Source organism: Notamacropus eugenii, chromosome 3 (assembly GCF_028372415.1).
Source record: "Notamacropus eugenii isolate mMacEug1 chromosome 3, mMacEug1.pri_v2, whole genome shotgun sequence".
Classification (NCBI taxonomy): domain Eukaryota; kingdom Metazoa; phylum Chordata; class Mammalia; order Diprotodontia; family Macropodidae; genus Notamacropus; species Notamacropus eugenii.
Window position 1 is genome coordinate 111,087,390 of NC_092874.1, and position 19,020 is coordinate 111,106,409.

Below are 19,020 nucleotides of genomic sequence, written 5' to 3' on the forward strand. Positions count from 1 at the left end.
GTTTTGTTTTTGTATTTATATCCATAGATCCTAGTACAGTGTCAGGTATATATTAGGCACTTAAATGCTATTTATTCATTAGATAACATATCTCAAATTCATTCTCTTTTCTCCACTTGCACAACCACCACCCTTGTTGAGGTCTTCCTCATCTCTTCCGTAGACCATAGTCACAGCATCCAATCTCCCTAACTTATCTTCCATACAACTGTCAAACTGAAATTCCTAAAGCCCAGATCTAACCATGTCACTGCCCAGATCAGGAAGTTTCAGTAGCCTTCTGTGGCCTAGAAGACAAAATATAAACCATACTTGATGGCATATCTTGCCATACTTGAAAACTCTTCACAATCTGATTCCAGCCTATCTTCCCAGACTGATTACATATTATTCCTTTTCACATAATGTGGGCTTAACAAATTGGCTTACTTACTCTTGCTCATATACAACATTCCAGTTCCTTTGTTTAGTGTAAAGTTCAGGCTGTTTCTCATATTTGGATGTACATGAAACCACAAATCTCTATGACACGCAACCTGCTTTTTCTTTTATGTATAAAATAAATTCAACGTGTAGCTTTCAAAGCTCTCAGTTTGTCCATTTCTTTCTGGACTTCCTCACATTCTCTTTGTGCTTTAAAAAAATGTTTCAATGACTTCCTTACCTTCCCTCTTCACTTCCTTCCTTCCCACAGATATACATGTATGTTCAAAGAAAACAGATTTCCATATTGGCCATGTTTGAAAATGTATATCTGTTCTACCTTGAAAATCTTGCAAAATGTGCATTGTGATTCTTCACTGGGAGTCAGAGGGACTGAGATTCCTCTGGAATCTAGATTGATTATCGCATTCAGGAGAGTTTCTAAGAGTTTCAGAATTGTTTTTCTTTACATAACTTCTCATTACTATTATGTGTCTTTCTTTAGAGAAAATTTATCTTTAAAAAACAAATAAACAAAGATGCAGACCTTATTCATGGTAATTATGTCTATAGAAATGTAGTTGTGAAATGGCTCATGTATAATGTCTCTGCTTAGATAAGAGCAAAACTCTCCAGCAATGTATTGGAAGGTTGAGATCCCAGCCCTACACCAGCCAAAATTAATCTCTCCTGTGTCTCTCCTGGAACTGTCTTATGCCCTCATGTCAAGGAACAAAAGGATCCAGGAAATGTAAGAAGAGGGTCAACTATACAAGTATTTGGGAGAAATAAGATTAAATTCCTCTTCAAAGGCATTCTTTAGAAAAATAAATGATACAACTACTCACTTCCCTCCACCTTTGAGCTGCCCAGTATCTTTCTGTTTTCTAATGCCACCTCTTCTCCTTCCCTATCCATACAGGAGCAAATTTGGTAACCATCAGATTTGTTGACTGAATGACCCTCTACTAGAGACTACCCTGGGACCTCATTGTGGCATTGCTGTAACCCTGCACTCTTGAAGGTCAGTGCCAATAAAAAATGATTTCTGTTTGGTTCTAGTGAAGATTTTGAATGTGGCCATCCAGAACAGGCTGTGTCTATGGCCTGTATTAGCTAAGACTGGCCATTAAATTTGGCAAACATTGATTAAGTACCCAGGAAAGTGCCAGGTACCCAGGATCCAAAATTCTCTGCCACCCAAAAAAATATAGGCTTTGCCTTTAAGGAACAGAGGAAAAATATATGATAAGTACTTTTTAAAAGGTTTGTCATTTGAGTGCAGGAGAGTCTCCACATGATTAATTTTCCCCCCTATTAATCCATAGTGGAAAGACACGAAGGTGAATTTGAAAAAAGTTTAAAGGAAATTCTAGTATCAGGTCCATTTAAATTGTTTAGCCTTGTCTCTTGGTCGAATTTTTTATTTATTAATTCTGATACACTCAATTACCTAAAGCAAATCTGAAAAGAAACAGCTGAAGTTGTGCAATATTTTCAGTGATGATACTTTTTTTTATCATTGTGTGTTTTTCTATATAAACATGATGCTCATGTCATTAAATATTATAGCCAGACTTTCTTTTTCTTGATTGTTAAAATTGGCAAAAATGAACTTTCATTTTTAAACGTCTTTTATGTTGCTCTTAGTCTTTATTTATTCTAAGGCTTGATTAGGAAAAGTTTGGAAGTCCAGTTGAAGTGACTGCTTCCTGAGTTTGAATGCTTTTTTTTTTAGGCACTTTGTATTGTTAAACTTTATTTTGGTCTCCTTAAACCATGTTAAGAACCATAAACCTCTGCTTTTACTAAGTTGTTAAATAAAGTTATAACAGTTAAAAAAAAAAGGAACAGAGGAAAACAAGACACACAGATATATAGAAGGGAAGGAGAGGGAAAGGAATAAGAATTTATTAAGTACCTCCTGTGTGCCATGCACTGTGCTAAACAATTTACAAATATCTCATTTGATATTCACAAAAATTTTGTGAGGTAGTTGTTATTATCCTCCTTTATTTTCATTTGAGGAAATTGCGTCAGACAAGAGTTTAAAGTGATATGTCCAGGGTCAACAGGAAAGAGAAATTCTAAGGGAGTTATAAAGTTGAACTGTTTACATTCCTACATGGAAAGATAATATTTGTAACTCTTGAGACTTTTCTCAGTATTTGGGTAGCTGGAGGGATTATATACATATAGACAGGGCACAGGGTGAGTTGAATAGGAATGGATGATATATAAAAAAATAAAATTGAGGGATGAGAGAGGAACATACTGGGAGAAGGAGAAAGGGAGAAATGGAATGGGGCAAATTATCTCTCAAACAAGAGGCAAGAAAAAGCTTTTTCAATGGAGGGGAAAAGGGGGGGAGATTAGAGGAAAAAAGTGAAACTTCCTCTCATCACATTTGGCTTAAGGAGGGAATAACATGCACACTCAATCTGGTATGAAAATCTATCTTACACTACAGGAAAGTAGGGGAGAAGGGGACAAGTGGGGTGTGAGGAGGGATGATAGAAGGGAGGGCAATGGAAAGAGGGGGTAATTAGAAGTAAATACTTTTGGGGAGGGACAAAGTCAAAAGAGAGAAGAGAATAAATGGAGGGGCAGGATAGAATGGAGAGAAATATAGTTAGTCTTTCATAATATGACTTTTATGGAAGTCTTTTGCATAACTACACATGTATAACCTATGTTGAATTCCTTGCCTTCTCAGTGGGGATGGGTGGAGAGGGAGAGAGAGAAGTTGGAATGCAAAGTTTTAAAAACAAATGTCAAAAATTGGTTTTACATGCAACTTGGAAATAAGAAATACAGGTAATGGCACATAGAAATCTATCTTGTCCTACAAGAAAATAGAGGAGATGGGGATAAGGGAAGGGAGGGGTGTGATAGAAGAGAGGGCAATTGAGGGAAGGGGTAATCAGAATGCATGGTGTCTGGGAGTTGGGGAGGGGAGAGATGGGGAGAAAATTTGGAATTCAAAATCTTGTGGAAATGAATGCTGAAAACTAAAAATAAATACACAAATATTTTTTAAAAAGAACTGAACATTCACAGACACGGTTCAGATGCACTGTTTCCTAGATATGCTCATATACAGTCACACCTGTAATCATCTTTCATACACTAATATAACCACAGAGAACCACAGTCACATTGGAATGGGCAATCAGAGATATTCTTACAAATGGCCACAAAAATGTATTCTCCATGTGTGGCCATACAGTCAGTATTGGTCAGAGACAGGACCTGAATTCAGATTTTTCTGACTTGGGAGGCTTCTATCCACTAGGCTGACTCTCAGTGTTCCAGGCATCTCTCTAAAACTGTTAGAGCTTAGTTGCTAGTCCATGTAAGTAGAGGTATTTCTATTCAGATCACAGGTAGGGACCAAAAAAAAATGTTCATCTGTACTAACAAAAGCTAGTATTTATGAATGTAACCACAGTGCCAAAATCAAATAGCACTGGACTTTCTTCATATTGGAGAACAATGCCCCTTGCCTGCCTGCGGAGCAGGATAGAATTGGTGAGAGTCTGTCTATTCTGCCTTCCTTTGAGTTTTCTTAAAGCATTCCTCCAGCTCTTCAGTCTCTTAGGGCCCTGCAGTTGTTTGGGTAGCTTCTGGTTTCCAGCTTTGGGAGAGAAGATAGGTGATGACAAATCCCATTTCAGGTTGCAGAAGGAAACGATTCTTGCCTAGAGATTTTGGGGAAGTTCCCCTCGAGAGGTATCTAGGTCTCTCTCTTAGCTGAATAGAGTTACCTCGCTTCCAATAAGAGAGCTGCTTCGCTTTGTATTGTCTCGTATGTATCTTCTTGTTTACTTTCTCTGAATTCAGTTTTGCTATTGAATTAGATAAATGTATTTCTTTGATATGTGGGTTCACGTGGAACTGACATTTAGTGGGAAAGAGTTCAAGTTTAGGGTCCTGCTTCTCCTTAATTAATGAAATGGTGATTAGAATTTCGATTGAATCTGAAAACCACACCCCTAGACCACAAATATTTCATAGAGCAGCTAGATGTACTACCTTAGTACTCCTGCTCTCTTAGAAGGGCAGAGCAACTTGATCATCTGGCCTCAACTTCCTGCTTCCTCTTCTGGCAGGAATTAAAGTCTCTTTTGGAGAAAGGTGAGGGGAAAAGAGGCTAGAGAAGAGGCTATTCTGTCTCCCTTCAAATCATGACACTCCCATGCTACATGTGAAAGATAGCCCTTGCCATATATATCATCATAACATTTCCCAAGAGACTTACACATTATCTCATTTGATTCTCACAAGAATCATAATCACATGAACTATGGTACACACATGTTCTCTGGCATATTCAAATTAATGAATGAATAAGCTTTTATTGTATTTACTATGTGTAAAGCATCATAGATATAAATGAAAAAGCAGACAACCCCTGCTCCCAAGGAGCACATTCAGTGGGGACAATACTACAAATGGAAGATTTCAGCTGTCTGAAGGTCAAATGCAAAGGTCCATGGTCTTTGGGGTATAGCAGTAAAGCAGACTGGAATGCATCTTTAATGTCATTCCCACTGATAAAACCATATCCATTCTCTCACTGAACCCTTTGATGGAACCAAGGATTTTGGTAGTGAGAGCCTTCTTTCTGAGTTCTTGAATAGCTGGGGCTGCTGAAGAGGAAGGGGCTATTGGATCTGAAGAAACAATTGTCAGACTGCATCTCTCCAGGACTCACTTCACTGCACGATGGCTGCAGGGGCCCAGATGGAAGCAGGACCAGTGGTCTAGGATGGAGCTTCTTTCAAGTCCCAGTATAAACTCTACCTTCTACAGGAAGTCTTTTCCCCCAAATATTTAGTATTTTATTTTTCCTCAGTTACATATGAAAACAATTTTTAACATTAGTTTTAAAACTTCGAGTTCCAAATTCTTTCTTCCTCCAGTCTCGTTGAGAAGGCAAGCAATTTGATATGTTTATACACGGAAAACATAATAATCATGTTGTGAAAGAAAACATAGACAAAGAAAACCTCAAGAAAAAAAGGTAAAACAAAGTATTCTTCAATACGTATTCAGATACCATCAGTTGTTTCTTTGAGAATGGATAGTATTTTTCATAATAAGTCCCTCAGAGTTGTCTTGGACTGTTGTATTGCTGAAGATAGCTAAGTCATTCACAGCCAATCATCTTACAATAAATATTGCCATTACTTTGTACACAGTACATTACACTAGCATATGCAAATTTTTCCACAAAGTCTATTCTAAACATTCCTTTGTTGATCATATCATATTTATTCTCTCTACAGACTGTACAAAGTTGTTTGCTTATTGTCTCTTCCATAATATTGTGAGAGCAAGGACTTTAATCTGTGTTACAGGGGAAAGAGTACTGAATTTGGAATCAAAGACCTTGAGTTCAAAGTTTGGCTCTTCCACTTACTATCCAAATATGGTTGGGAAGTCAATTTACCTCTCTGGGACTTAGTTTCTTCATTTGTAAAAATGAAGGAGTTGGATTAGATGATCTAAGTTTCCTTTAGCTCTAAATCATGACATATGGCTCATAACCAAAGAACATTTTTATGTTGACCTACTGCAGTGCTTCTCAAAGATTTTGACCTCAGGACCTCTTAAAAATTATGGAAAAGACCAAAGAACTTTTATTTAAGTGGGTTATATCTATCAATGATTATCATATTAGAAATTAAAACTGATAAAATTTTAAAATATTCATTCAAAATGATAAACCCATTAAAGGTTATTATAAATAATATTTTAAAAGGAAAATACCTATACTTTCCAAAACAAAAATGTAGTTAGAATACTATTGTTTTATTATGTTGTTATTATTATTTTTGCAAATCTCCTTAATATCCAGCTTAATAGAAGACACTTGGATTCTCATATTTGTTTTTGCATTCAATTTGTTGCAATATATTATTTTAATTGAAGTATACAGGAAGGAAATCTGGCTTCACACAGATAAGCAGCTGAAAAAGGAATGAGCATTTTAACAGACAAATAATGTCAGTGTTATCACAAAAATAGTTTTGACCTCCTGGAACCTCGTGAAAGAGTTTTGGGGACCCCTACACTCTGAGAATTTCTCAACAAAAGGTGGTCAATAGAAAGACACAAGTCTTTATGTAAAACATTCATTAGCATTTAAAAGAATATCAATGATATTCTTTAGAGTAAATACTCAATCTTTAGTATCCACAGAAAAGAATAACAGTTCTTTGATATTAGGCGTATGCAGAACAAGTTATGACTCCATCCAATCTACTCAAGATAAAGTTTAAACAAGTATGTGTCAAAACAAAGTTGCTGTAATAATGACACAGGAGGGAAAAACAGAAATCATCTTACCTTCTCTGAAAAGGTACCCAGTCCAATGATAGGAATGCTATTTCCATCATTCAGAGGTATTCGGTGATCACCAGCAGTCAGGTTCATGATGCAGAAGGGGAGAACCAAGGCTTTGATTTCCAAGTTGTTGCCAGCACCTTTGACGGTTTTAAAACTGTCTGGGAGTAGAGGCAGTACTACTGGGGAGGGGCAGCTAGAGGGAGGTGGAGAGTTAAATATTAGTTTTTTAACCTTTTCTATGATAGGGAAACACAAACTATCATCGTCCTTCAGTTTGACCTGTTGGTTTTTCCAAGTGAAATGTTAAAAAAAAAATTAGTAAAGCATTTTATCCTTAAAAATGACTGCCACAACAGAAGGACCTCAAGTTTAACTTAGATCAGTCATACTTCCTTCCTTTTATTTCTCAGGCCACAAAACTCGTTTTACCCCCCAAGAAAAGGGCTGAGGAGTGGAGAGTTGTGATGGTCACCAAAACAGACCACAGAAAATGGGTAAGAAATGCTGCTGAAAATTCAGAGTATTTTTAAATCTGTTTTTAAAATTTTGAACTTAAACATGAAAAAGCATTTCCATAGGCACAAAGGAATACAAAAAGAGGATCATATATGAAACTGAATCTTCTTCTTAGGTCACTTGCTTTAAAAAACAAATAAAGTAATCAACAGCAAATGTTTATTAAGCACTTACTTTGTGCCAGCACTGTTGTAAACAGGGAGGATAAAAAGGAAGGCAAAACATAGATTTCATATTCCAATAGTCAATAAATACAGTCAGTAAGTATAATTAAGCACTTATTATGTGCTAGGCACTGTGCATAGTCTAGGGATACAAATGCAGGGGAAGAAAAGAAAGGCAATCTTTACCCTCAGGAAACTCACAATCTAATCTGCAACATGCAAAAGGAAGTAAAAAAGTCAGTTGTAAGGGGCGCTGACCGCCACACCATCTGGGACGCCACACTGATGGACATCAGGTAAACTGAGTCTGGTGCAGGGAAGGGTGAACAAGATGGCGCTGGTTTGTGTTTGTTACTATAGTTCCAGCTTGTGTTCATTACTATAGTTTCAGGTTTGTTTGTGTGTGTTACCATGGTTCACTGGGCTGACTGGCAGAGACTATATAATCAGAATGCTTGCTTGAATAAATCGGAGTTGCTTCATGACTCGCTCTCCCACCTCATTCTTTTACTCACAACCTCCACAGGAGGAAGAGCAGCCTGCTGGTCAGGCATAAGACTTGTTCCTCTTGGTAAGCTATGCCGTCACCATAGCAGTCAGTCAGAGAAGTCCCAAAGTACTGCAGCTAGGTGAGAAATTTGGAAATGTCTAAGCTGAGCCTCCTCCATCTTTAGAAAGAGGTTTGGAGTTCATGGTCCTATCCCCCAATTTGAGAGGCAGAGGGTAGGAATGAGGTGGAATTTTACTGGATGATAAGGACAATGGAAGAAACAGCATGCAAGCCTTTATTTGCATACAAATTATTCATCATGTTAAAGGAAAGCAATTTCAGAGGGAAGGAACTAGTAGCTTAAGAAAGGAATGGAGTGGGGTGATGTCTCCTGCAGAAAATGGTATTGGAACTGAGTCTGAAGGGAAGGAGGAAAGCCAAGAGATGAAGGGGGGATAGGAAAGCATTATAGGCACAGGGGACAGCCAGTGAAAAGGCACTGAGTCAAGAGATGAGTGTCATGTGTGAGGAAGACCAAGAAGGACAGAGTCCATAGACTAGAGAGTTGCAGAAGGAATAAATTGTAAGAAGACTAGAAAATAGGAAGGGGGTCAGGTTGTGAAAGGCTTTAAAAGACCAATAGAACATTTTATATTTGATTCTAGAAGTAATAGGAAACCATTGCAGTTTACTGAATAGGGAAATGGAAAGAAAGGAAGATCACTTGGGCAGCTAAGTGAAAATAGGAGGATGTTTTGGATGGGGGTGGGGGAGAATTGAGGCAGGGAGAGCAATGGGAAATCTACTGCAAAAGACCAATCTTGAACAGAAGAGGACCTAGGTGAAACAAGGCAGCAACTGGAAGAGTGGAGAGACAGGACATACACAAGAAATATTTGGAGGTTAAAAGAAAGAAAACACCATCAAACCAAGATTTGGCAACAGAATCTTTATGTGGGATGAGGGCAAGTGAGGAGTTAAGGATGACATCAAGATTTCTAGCCTGAGTGATGGGAAGGATGGTGGGGTATTTAATGGTAAAGTTGGGAAGTGGGGAAGAGCTTCTAGGGAAAAGATAGTGATTTCTATTTTGGGACTTGTTGATTTTGAGATATGATAGGACATTCAATTTCTAAGAGGTAGCTGGAAATACAAAACTGGAATGTAGGGGAAAAGTTAGGTCTACATGTGTGTATCTGAGATTCATGTTGCTAGGGATTATTAAAAGCATGGGAGCTGATGAGATCACCAAGTGAGATGGAATAGAGGGAGAAGAAAAGAAGGCACAGCCTGACGCTTAGGGGACACTCATGGCTAGTAGATGTGACCTAGATGAAGGTCCAGCAAAGGAAACTGAGGGGAGAGAACCAGGAGAGAGTAGTGTCATGAAAACCTAGAGAGGAGAGAGTATCTGGGAGAAGTAGATGATTAACACTGTCAAATACTAAAGACAGGTCAAGGGAGATCAAGATGGAGAAAAGTCACTGTTATTGTTGTTCAGTCCTGTCCAACACCTCATGACCCTATTTGGGGTTTTCTTGACAAAGATACTGGTATGATTTGCCATTTCTTTCTCCAACTCATTTTACAGATGAGGAAACTAAGGCAAGCAAATTAAGGGTTAAGTGACTTGTGCAGGATCACAAAGCTAAAAACAATCTAAAACTAGATATGAACTCAAGTCTTTCTGACTCCAGATTCAATGCTCTATCCCCAGGCCACCTAGCTCTCCCAGAAAGGTCATTACATCTGACAATTAAGATAAAGCAGCTACTGAGACCCAAGTTCACACACAGCAAATTAGCGGTAAAAGTGGAACTAGAATCTAGACCTTCTTTCAAACATAAGGGCTCACAACTACCATCATTATCATTATTATCATCTAAATGGCAGCTGGATAGTGCAGTGGATAGAAAGCTGAACTTAGAGTCAGGAAGATATGAATTAAAATTCAGTTTCAGACATATGGTAGCTGTATGGTCTTGGGCAAGACGCTTCACCTGAGACTGCCTCCATTTCCTCATCTGTAAAATGTGGGTAACAATTAGCACCCACCTCCCAGAGTTGTGAAGATAAAATGAATAGTGTTCTTAAAGAATTTTGCTAACCTTAAAGAGATACATAAATGTTAATTATTAGGATTCAGAATTTATCACACTACCTCCAGTCTTTACAGCATTAATATACTGATCTAGTGATGCAATATTCAGAAAAATGCTACTGTACTTCACATCATAGAAAACCAGAAGATCTAGAGCTGGAATGGACTTGGAGTGCAAACCCCCGCAAACGCCCCTTATCTAACATATGAGGAAACTGAGGCAAGTTGTTTTGTCAGGGTAGTGAAATGCATAGCCAGGTCACACAAGTAAGGAACAATTCTGTGATCCAAACTCAGATCCTTTGATTCTAAAGTTAGTACTGTTTTCCATTCCACTCAGAAAAAGCCTTACCTTTAGCACATGTAGACTGTGGGCCCACTCTTCCAGCCTCAACTCATGGGGTTGTACTCGTTGACACTTCTGATTAATCAAAGATTCAGTCTTCATTGAAATGGGGGTGGGACTATATATCCACTGGGTTACATGGAATGGTTCACACATCAACTAGTCACCAATCAACTAACTGGGTTTGCAGCTGTATAGGTTGTATCACTCAGGGAAATATAAGCTCTTTGAGGGTAGGAATTTCTCATAATCTACTGTCTTTTTATCTCCAGTCCTTACAGTGCCTTCCTTACACATAGTAGGTACTTAATAAATGCTTGTTGAATGCAAATATTGACTTCTAAAATATGAATGGCATAATTAGACCTTTCACAACCTAGCCCAGCACCCTAAAAATATGCTGGAATATACATATGGAATATATGCTCAAGCAAATAAGTACTTACAAAAAACCCCCAATAAAATAAAGATGTGCATGCCAAGGGTTCATTTAGAAAGATGGGAAGGAACATGTCCTCAGTTGTCATGGTATCTTTTAAACCTGGCTTGTTTGTTTTATTTTTAAATCTATAAGGATTTAACTTTGACCAGATTGTAAACACTGGTACACTTAGCACACAGACAGGATTCTAAAAACAGCCATAGATTGGGTGACTTTTTTTTTTTTAAGTCCTGACCTAGATAAATGTATGAAATTTAGGTATTAGAAATTTTACTCATGAGAAAAAGTTACAATTTGTATTAGTTATAGTATAGCTGTCTGCAATATCATTTATAAAGTTTTTAGTTAATAGAGCAAACCAAAACAAATTTACTCCAAAACAACAAAATACACACAGGAAAAAATGTGAAGGTCACATTTTGTTTTTGAAACAAAAAACAGATAAAGGGTCATTTTAAGTGAAACAAGTTGGTTTAAAAATTAAAAGTGTAATCACTGGCATATTATTAGGCTCTAGCTGAACTGAAGAGACTCTGTGTTTGACCACTGATTTCCACCTATATACAGGGAAGTTTCTATATACTTAATAACTAGGTTAGCAAACTTCATTTAGGGAAGTATATAATATACATATGTCCATTTTTTAAGAATTATTTTTTGGATTAGAGGGAAAGCTTCTGCTTACCAAACATTCCTTGCAAGTAGGCACTAATCATGAGCCACAATAGCCTCTCCAACAATTGATCTCTCAGGAGGTTATTCCTATCTAAGAACCAACTGTGTATGAGTTTTAATAGAATGTTTGACAACTATTGCTTTATCATAATCAAGTTCTTAAAAATTTCCTGCCTTCACTTCCTCTTAACAAAAGCCACTATACTTATATAGCCATATTAGTTACATTGATGAGGGCCAGAGCAAACATGGAAGTACAAAAGTTTTCTGTTTGGAGGACAGGAGTAGTGAGACAAGCCGTTCCTGATTAGGAGTCAAGTCAAAGCCAAAAGGTATTTTCTTTTGTATTGTAGGTAGACCACTGAGGAGAAGTGAGTATGATCTGAGAGACCAGGGTCACATTTATCACACAAATTTTCAAATATGACAATTTTTAAAATTAGGGTGTTTAAACATTAAACATTCTAAATACCACCTGGATTAAAAAAGTATCCTAGAATGGATGCTCTGAGAGAAACTTTAATTCTTAGACCAGCAAGGAAAATTTGAGTCAAATCTCCCTTTTTCATAATTCTTGATCCAAGAATCCTATTTAAGCCACAAGTACTGGCTCTGACGTAAATCCTAATAAAGAAGATGCCTGGTACTGGCTATCACATTTTTGGGATTCAGCATATACCTAGATAGAATTACCCCAGGGTAGCTTTTGCAGCTTAACTTAAATCCTTTTGACTTCTTCAAAAAAATGTATACAAGAAAAATAACTGTAAATAAATTCTAACTGACAGACCACTGGAAAGCTGAACCCAGAAATTTGCACTACAACAGTTACCATAAGTACCTGACTGTTCCGCATTTTTAAAAAGTATTTCTTTTCATATGCATTTATAATCTACTCCCACTACATTTCCCCCCTACAATCAAACCTAAAAAAAAAAACCATTCATCATAATCATGCATAGTCCAGCCAAACAAATTCCCACATTGGTCATTCCCCAAATTCTGTCTCTCTCTGCATTGTAAGTTCATCACCTATCAGGAGGTGATTGGATATTTCATCTTAAGTTTTCTGCACTTGGGATTTATTACTGCATTTATCAGAACCTAGAGTCTTTCAAAGTTCTTTTTTTCTTCAATACTGTTATCTATATTATAAACTTTTCTCCTTGTTCTGTTTGCTTCACTCTAAGTTCATAAAGGTCTTACCTCTGAAATTGCCCTTTTTATCATTTCTTAGCCACGATAATAAAGATCTCCCCTTAGTTTCCAATTTGGGGCTACTATGAAAAAGCTATCATAAATATTTTTGTACACATAAGCCTTTTTCCTCTTTCTTTGATATCTTTAAGAAAAGGTGGCACTCAGCTGGGCATGGCATCCATCTACCCCACAAAATTATGATTTCCTCAACTTCCTGCCTGCCTAATCCTCAGTTTGATCTCTGGTACTAAGAGAAATACCATTCATCCCCTGAAAAAAAGAGGGAGAGGAAAGTAGATTGCGAGCAAGACTTTCATCTACCTGCTACCCAGATGCCATACTGCTACTCTATCTCCTGCCCCATCTCTAGTCATTTTTTAGGACAAAGGGAGGCACCTTCAGCTTAATGAATAACATAAAGCTGGTCATATCCCTACACATTGCAGTGATCCTGAACCTCTGCAAGCCATCACCAGAGCCCCATGCCCCATTCCCACACTCTGATTTCTTATTTCCATCCCTCTCAACACTCTTGCCCCAGAGTCAACCAAATGCCATGCGCGTGCCCCTTTTTCTGTATGTTCTGGAATGCCTGTTACATAGGCAACAAACTTTCCTTCATCTAAAGTCTTTTACTCTCCCTATATTTCCATCTTCTGGAGGTCACTGAGACCTAGTTCCCCCTGATGACGCAACCACCCTTGACACCTTTTCTAGTACTGGTTTCACTTTCACTCGATGTTCTCAGCTCACAATTTAAGACTGAAGAGTTGAAATACTCTTTGCTCCCTATTGCTACTTCCAGGTTCTCCTTCTGCCTCCATTTTTCAGTAATCTCTCCTCCTTTGAAATCCTTAAAATTTGCATCTTTCACCCAATTATCTTCCTGAGAGCTGTTGTCTACAGATTTCTAAGATGCTTCCTTTCCTTCCTCAATGATTTCATTACCAGGCTCAAAATTTTTCTCTCCTTTCCAGCTCCTGCTCTCTCACTAGGGAACTTCAATATACATGTTGACACTCCTTAAAAGTTACTAATTATTTGTTTCCTCAACCTACTCACTTCTCATGACCCCACCTCAGCCATACACAAAGTCCTTCATAACCTCCCCACTACCTTTCCAATCTTCTTATACTTTGCACACACACCCCTCCTCCTGCCGTCCAATTTACTGTAGACAGCAAAGCTATGATTTTTCCAGTAACAATGTATGGCTATGAGAGTTGAGAGTTGTGGAAAGTTGAGCACCACAGAATCAGCACTTTTGAACTATGGTGCTGAAGATGACGTTTGAGAGTTCCTTAAACAGCAAGGAGATCAAATTAGTCAAAACTTAAAGAAATTAGTTCAGACTATTCACTGGAGGGTCAAATACTGAAACTGAAGCTTAAATACTTTGGCCACATAATGAGAAGATGGGACGCCTTTGAAAAATCCCTGATATTGGGAAAGATTGAAGGTAAAAATGAAAAGGAGATGGCAGAGGATGAGATAATGTCATGGAAACAATGATCATGAGCTTGGATAGACTTTGAGAGATAATGGAGGATACAAGGGCCTGGTATATTATGGTCCACCAGATCACAAAAAGTTGGACATGACTGAACAACTTAATAACAACAACCACATGTACTTTTTGAGCCAGTGATGCTGACCTTCTTGCTGTTCCATGAACAAGATACACCATCTCTTGACATTGGGCGTGTCCCAAGGCTGTCCCCCATGCCTAAAATGCTCTTTCCCTTCATTTCTCCCTCCTAACTTCTTTCAAGTCCCATCTAAAATCCCACCTTCTACAGGAAGCCTTCCCCAAGCCCTCTTAATTCTGGTGCCTTTTCTTTGTTAATGATTTTGTATTTATCCTACATATATAGCGTATTTGTACATGTTTATTTGTTTGTTGTTTTTCACATTAATTGTGAGCTTATTGAGGACAGAGAACGTCTTTTGTCTTTCTTTGTTTCTCCAGCTTTTGCCATAGTGCCTGGGACAAGGAAAGTGCTTAATGAATGTTTATTGAATGACTGATCTGGAGTGCAGGTACTGGTATAACTGAGTCAAAGAGTACACACATAGTTCTGTTATGGCTCTTCCAACTCACAACTTTACTAACAGTGCACTAGTGTGCCTATTTTCCTATAGTTCTCCTAACATTTGTCATTTTCCTCTTGTCATTTTTACCATTTCAATGGATGTGAGGTTAGACCTCCAAGTTGCTTTAATTTGTACTTCTACAATTACGGGTGACAGAGTATTTTTAAACAGTTGTTAATAGCTTGGATTTCTTTCTTTGAAAACTGCCACTTTGACCACTTAGCTGCTGGGAAATAGCTCTTAGTTTTATGGATTTGTATGAGCTCCTTAGATGTCTTGAATATGAGACCTTTATTAGAGAAACTTGCTGCAGAGATTTTTTTTCTCTCAGTTACCAGTTTTCCTTCTAATTTTAACCACATTAGATTCGTTTGTGTAAAACTTTTCTCTGTTTTACAGATGTAAGAATTTAGAGATATAAATTTTCCTCTGATTATGACTGTTGCTAATTTGTCCTTTGACCCACTCAATTCTTTAATATTAGGTTGCTTAGCTTCCATTTTATTCTATGTTTCCATGATCCCTTATTAAATAAAATTTTTATTTCATTGTGATCTGAAAAGGATGCATTTATTATTTCTACTTTTAACTATAAAATTGTTATGCCCTAATATATGGTCAATTTTTGTAAAGGTACATATACTACCGAGAAAAAAGTGTATTTCTTTCTATTCCCATTTAATTCTCTTCAGGTAACTCATATCTAGTTTATCTAAAATTGCATTCACTTTCTTGACTTCTTTCTTATTTATTTTTTGGTTAGATTTATGTAGTTCAGAGAAGGGAAAATTAAAATCCCTACTATTATAATATTACTTTCTATTTCCCATCTGTAATTCATTTAACTTGTATTTTAAAAATTTACATGCTATAATATATAGTACATATGGGTAGAGCATTGATACTGCTTCACTGACTATGGTACCTTTTATCATAATATAGTTTCTCTGTTTATCGTTTTCAGTTAAAACTATTTTAGCTTTAGTTTTGTCTGAAATCATGATTGCTAGCCCTGCCTTTTTTACATCAACTGATACATAATAAATTCTATTCCAGCCCTTTATTTCAGCTGTGTGTATCTCTCATTTTTAAATGTTTATTGTAAACAACATGTTGTTGGATTCTGATTTTAATCCATTTTACTATTTTTATTTTATGAGTTAATTCATTCCATTCACATTCAAAGTTATATTTAGTATTTGTGCATTTCCTTCAATTGTTTTTCCTCATATTCTCATTCTTAGGCTCTCTTTTCACACCATCCCTCTTCATAGTCTAGTTTACTTGTAATCACTACCTCTGGGGGGCGGAGCCAAGATGGCGGAGTAGAAAGACGCATATACACATAGCTCCAAACTCACAACCCATAGAACATCGGTAAAAAGGAACTCACGGCGAATTCTGGAGTAGTAGAGGCCACAGCACAGTGGAGCAAAGGAGATTTCTGTTCCAGAGGGACCTGCAAACCTCTTGCAAAAGGTTCGTCACGCTGCGGACGCGGAGCCCAGCCCAGCCCTGCTGCGGCCGCGGCACATAGAGGAGCAGATCTGAGTGGGCTTCAGGGACGGGATCTCCAGTGGACGTGTGGGTCTCTCCACCCACAGGTGACAGGGGTCAGTGAGAGGGTCTTCTTGGCAGGTCGAGAGGGGAGTGGGGTGCCCCCATAACTCAGGCCCCCTCGGGAGGCAGTAGCTGACGCAGTGGCAGACCAGGGCTCCCCACGCAGGCAGGAGCCTGGATCCATTGTTGAAGGTCTCTGCATAAACCCCCTGAGGGAACTGAGCCTGAGAGGTGGTGCTGCCCTGACCTGAGCACCTGAACTTAATCTCACACTGAATAGCAGCCCTGCCCCTGCGGAAGCTCTGAGGCTGGGAAGCAGCATTTGAATCTCAGGCCCCAAGCTCTGGCTGGGAGGATCAGGAGGCGAGGTGGGTGTGAGGAGAATATTCAGAGGTCAAGTCACTGGCTGGGAAAATGCCCAGAAAAGGGAAAAGAAATAAGACTATAGAAGGTTACTTTCTTGGTGAACAGGCATCTCCTCCCTTCCCTTCTGATGAGGAAGAACAATGCTTACCATCAGGCAAAGACATAGAAGTCAAGGCCTCTGTATCCCAAACATCCAGACTAAATATTCTGTGGGCTCATGGAAGAGCTCAAAAAGGATTTTGAAAATCAACTTAGAGAGGTGGAGGAAAAGCTGGGAAGAGAAATGAGAGATATGCAGTCAAAGCATGAACAGCAGGTCCGCACCCTGCTAAAGGAGACCCAAAAAAATGCTGAAGAAAATAACACCTTGAAAAACAGTCTAACTCAATTGGCAAAAGAGGTTCAAAAAGCCAATGAGGAGAAGAATGCTTTCAAAAGCAGAATTAGCTAAATGGAAAAGGAGATTCAAAAGCTCACTGAAGAAAATAGTTCTTTCAAAATGTAATCACTACCTCCCCAATCTATACCATTTTAAAGAATCCCTTATTCTCTCCCCTTAAGCTCATATTAATTATTCTACCTACCCCCCAAGAGTTCCTTATCTTCTCCCCTACCCTCTTAAATCTTAATCTACAGACCCTTCTAAAAAATCCCTCCCCTCTTCTATTCCTTTGACATCTTATTTCTTAATAAAATTAGAAGATCTTTATACCCTTCTAGATATGTGTTGTTTCTTCTTTACCCCAGATCCAATGATAGTAAGGTTCTAGCACTATCAGCCCTCATCCCCACCTGTTTCTTCTGTATCAATTCTTCCTTTTGTACCTCATTTTTATAAGATAATTACTCCTTTTTTGCCTTTCCCTACCCAATTTTGTTTTTTAGAATCACCCATACTCAGCTCAGCCCCAACCTTTCTTTCAAGCTACCCAAGTAATGATAACATTCTTAAAAGTACAGATATTTATACATATAAGAAGTAAATAGTTTGAGCTTATTGAGTCCCTTATAATTGGTCTTTAATGTTTACTATTTATTTCTTCTGGATCTTATATGTCAAATTCTCCATCAAGTTCTGTTTGTTTTTTTTTATCACAAATACCTGAATGTCTTTCAGTTCATTAACTTTTTTTTTTCATTCAAGATTATCTTCAACTTTGCTAGGTTAGTTATTTTTGATCACAACTCCAGCTCTTTTGCTCTTTGAAATATAATGTTCCAAGACCTACAGTCTTTTAGTGCACAAGCTGCTAGTTCTTATGTAATCTTGATTTTAGCTCTACAGAATTTAAATTGTTTTTTTCCTTGTTGCTTGTGTTATTTTCTTCTTAATCTGGGAGATTTGAAATTTGACTATGATATGCCTTCAAGTTTTCATCCTGGGGTCTCTTTTAAATGATAACCAGTGGGGTTTTTTTCCTATTTCTACTTTAATCTCCTGTTCTAGAATTTCAGGGCAATTTATCTTAATAATTTCTTACAGTATTGTATCAAGATTCTTTTTTTGATCATAACTTTTAGATGTCCAATAATTCTTACGTTGTCTCTCCTCGATCTGTTCTCAGATTAGTTGTTTTTCTAATGAGATGTCTCACATCCTCCTCTATTTTTTTTTTTTGGATTTTGTTTTATTTCTTGATTCCCTTTGCCCAATTCTAGTTTCCAAAGAGTATTTTCTTTCTTAAATATTTAGATCTCTTTTTCCAATTGGTTGCCTCTCTTCAAAAATTTCAAGATTTTCTTGGATTGATATTATTTTTTTCTTAATTTTTCATTTATCTTTTTTATTTGATTTTTGAAGTCCTTTTTAAGTTCTTCCAAGAACTCTTTTTGGGCTTCTGACCATTTGATGTTTCTCTTAGAGGTAAGAGTACCTTTTTAAATTTCACTTTCTCCCTCTGAATATGAACTCAGACCTTCTCTATCCCCATAGTAACTTTCTAAAAGTGAATAAGCACAGGGGAAAGAACCCAACTGTATTGTTTTGTTCTGGTTTTTCTCATGGTTTCTCCTATTCACTTTAATTCTTCTATGCAACAGGACTAATGTGACAATATGTTTAACAAGAATGTATATGTAGAACCCATATAAGATTGCATGCCTTCATGGGAAGGAAAGAAGTGATTGTGGAAAACTAAAAGCAAATTATTAACAAAAAAAAGATAACCTAACAGTGTTTTTATTTAGTTTTATTTTATTTTTAGCTTCTTCTTCTTATAATCAGGTTCTAATCCTAAGATGTGGATAATGGTGCCCTGAATCTTAGGTCCTTCTTAACATTATTTTCTG

At 37.5% G+C, this 19,020-nt stretch overlaps 1 protein-coding gene across 2 annotated transcripts in view; it reads right to left on the minus strand.

Annotated features, from left to right (window-relative positions):
• Window positions 1-6,970, minus strand: part of AKR1D1 (aldo-keto reductase family 1 member D1) — a 64,720-nt gene extending 57,750 nt beyond the window's left edge. The window contains exon 1 of one of the 2 annotated variants that reach the window (XM_072652611.1): window positions 6,778-6,970. In XM_072652611.1, the coding sequence (XP_072508712.1) occupies window positions 6,778-6,864 (87 nt within the window). In that variant the 5' untranslated portion in view covers window positions 6,865-6,970. The remainder of the gene's footprint in view (window positions 1-6,777) is intronic. The other variant, XM_072652610.1, reaches the window with a different exon arrangement.
• Between the last annotated feature and the right edge of the window lie 12,050 nt (window positions 6,971-19,020).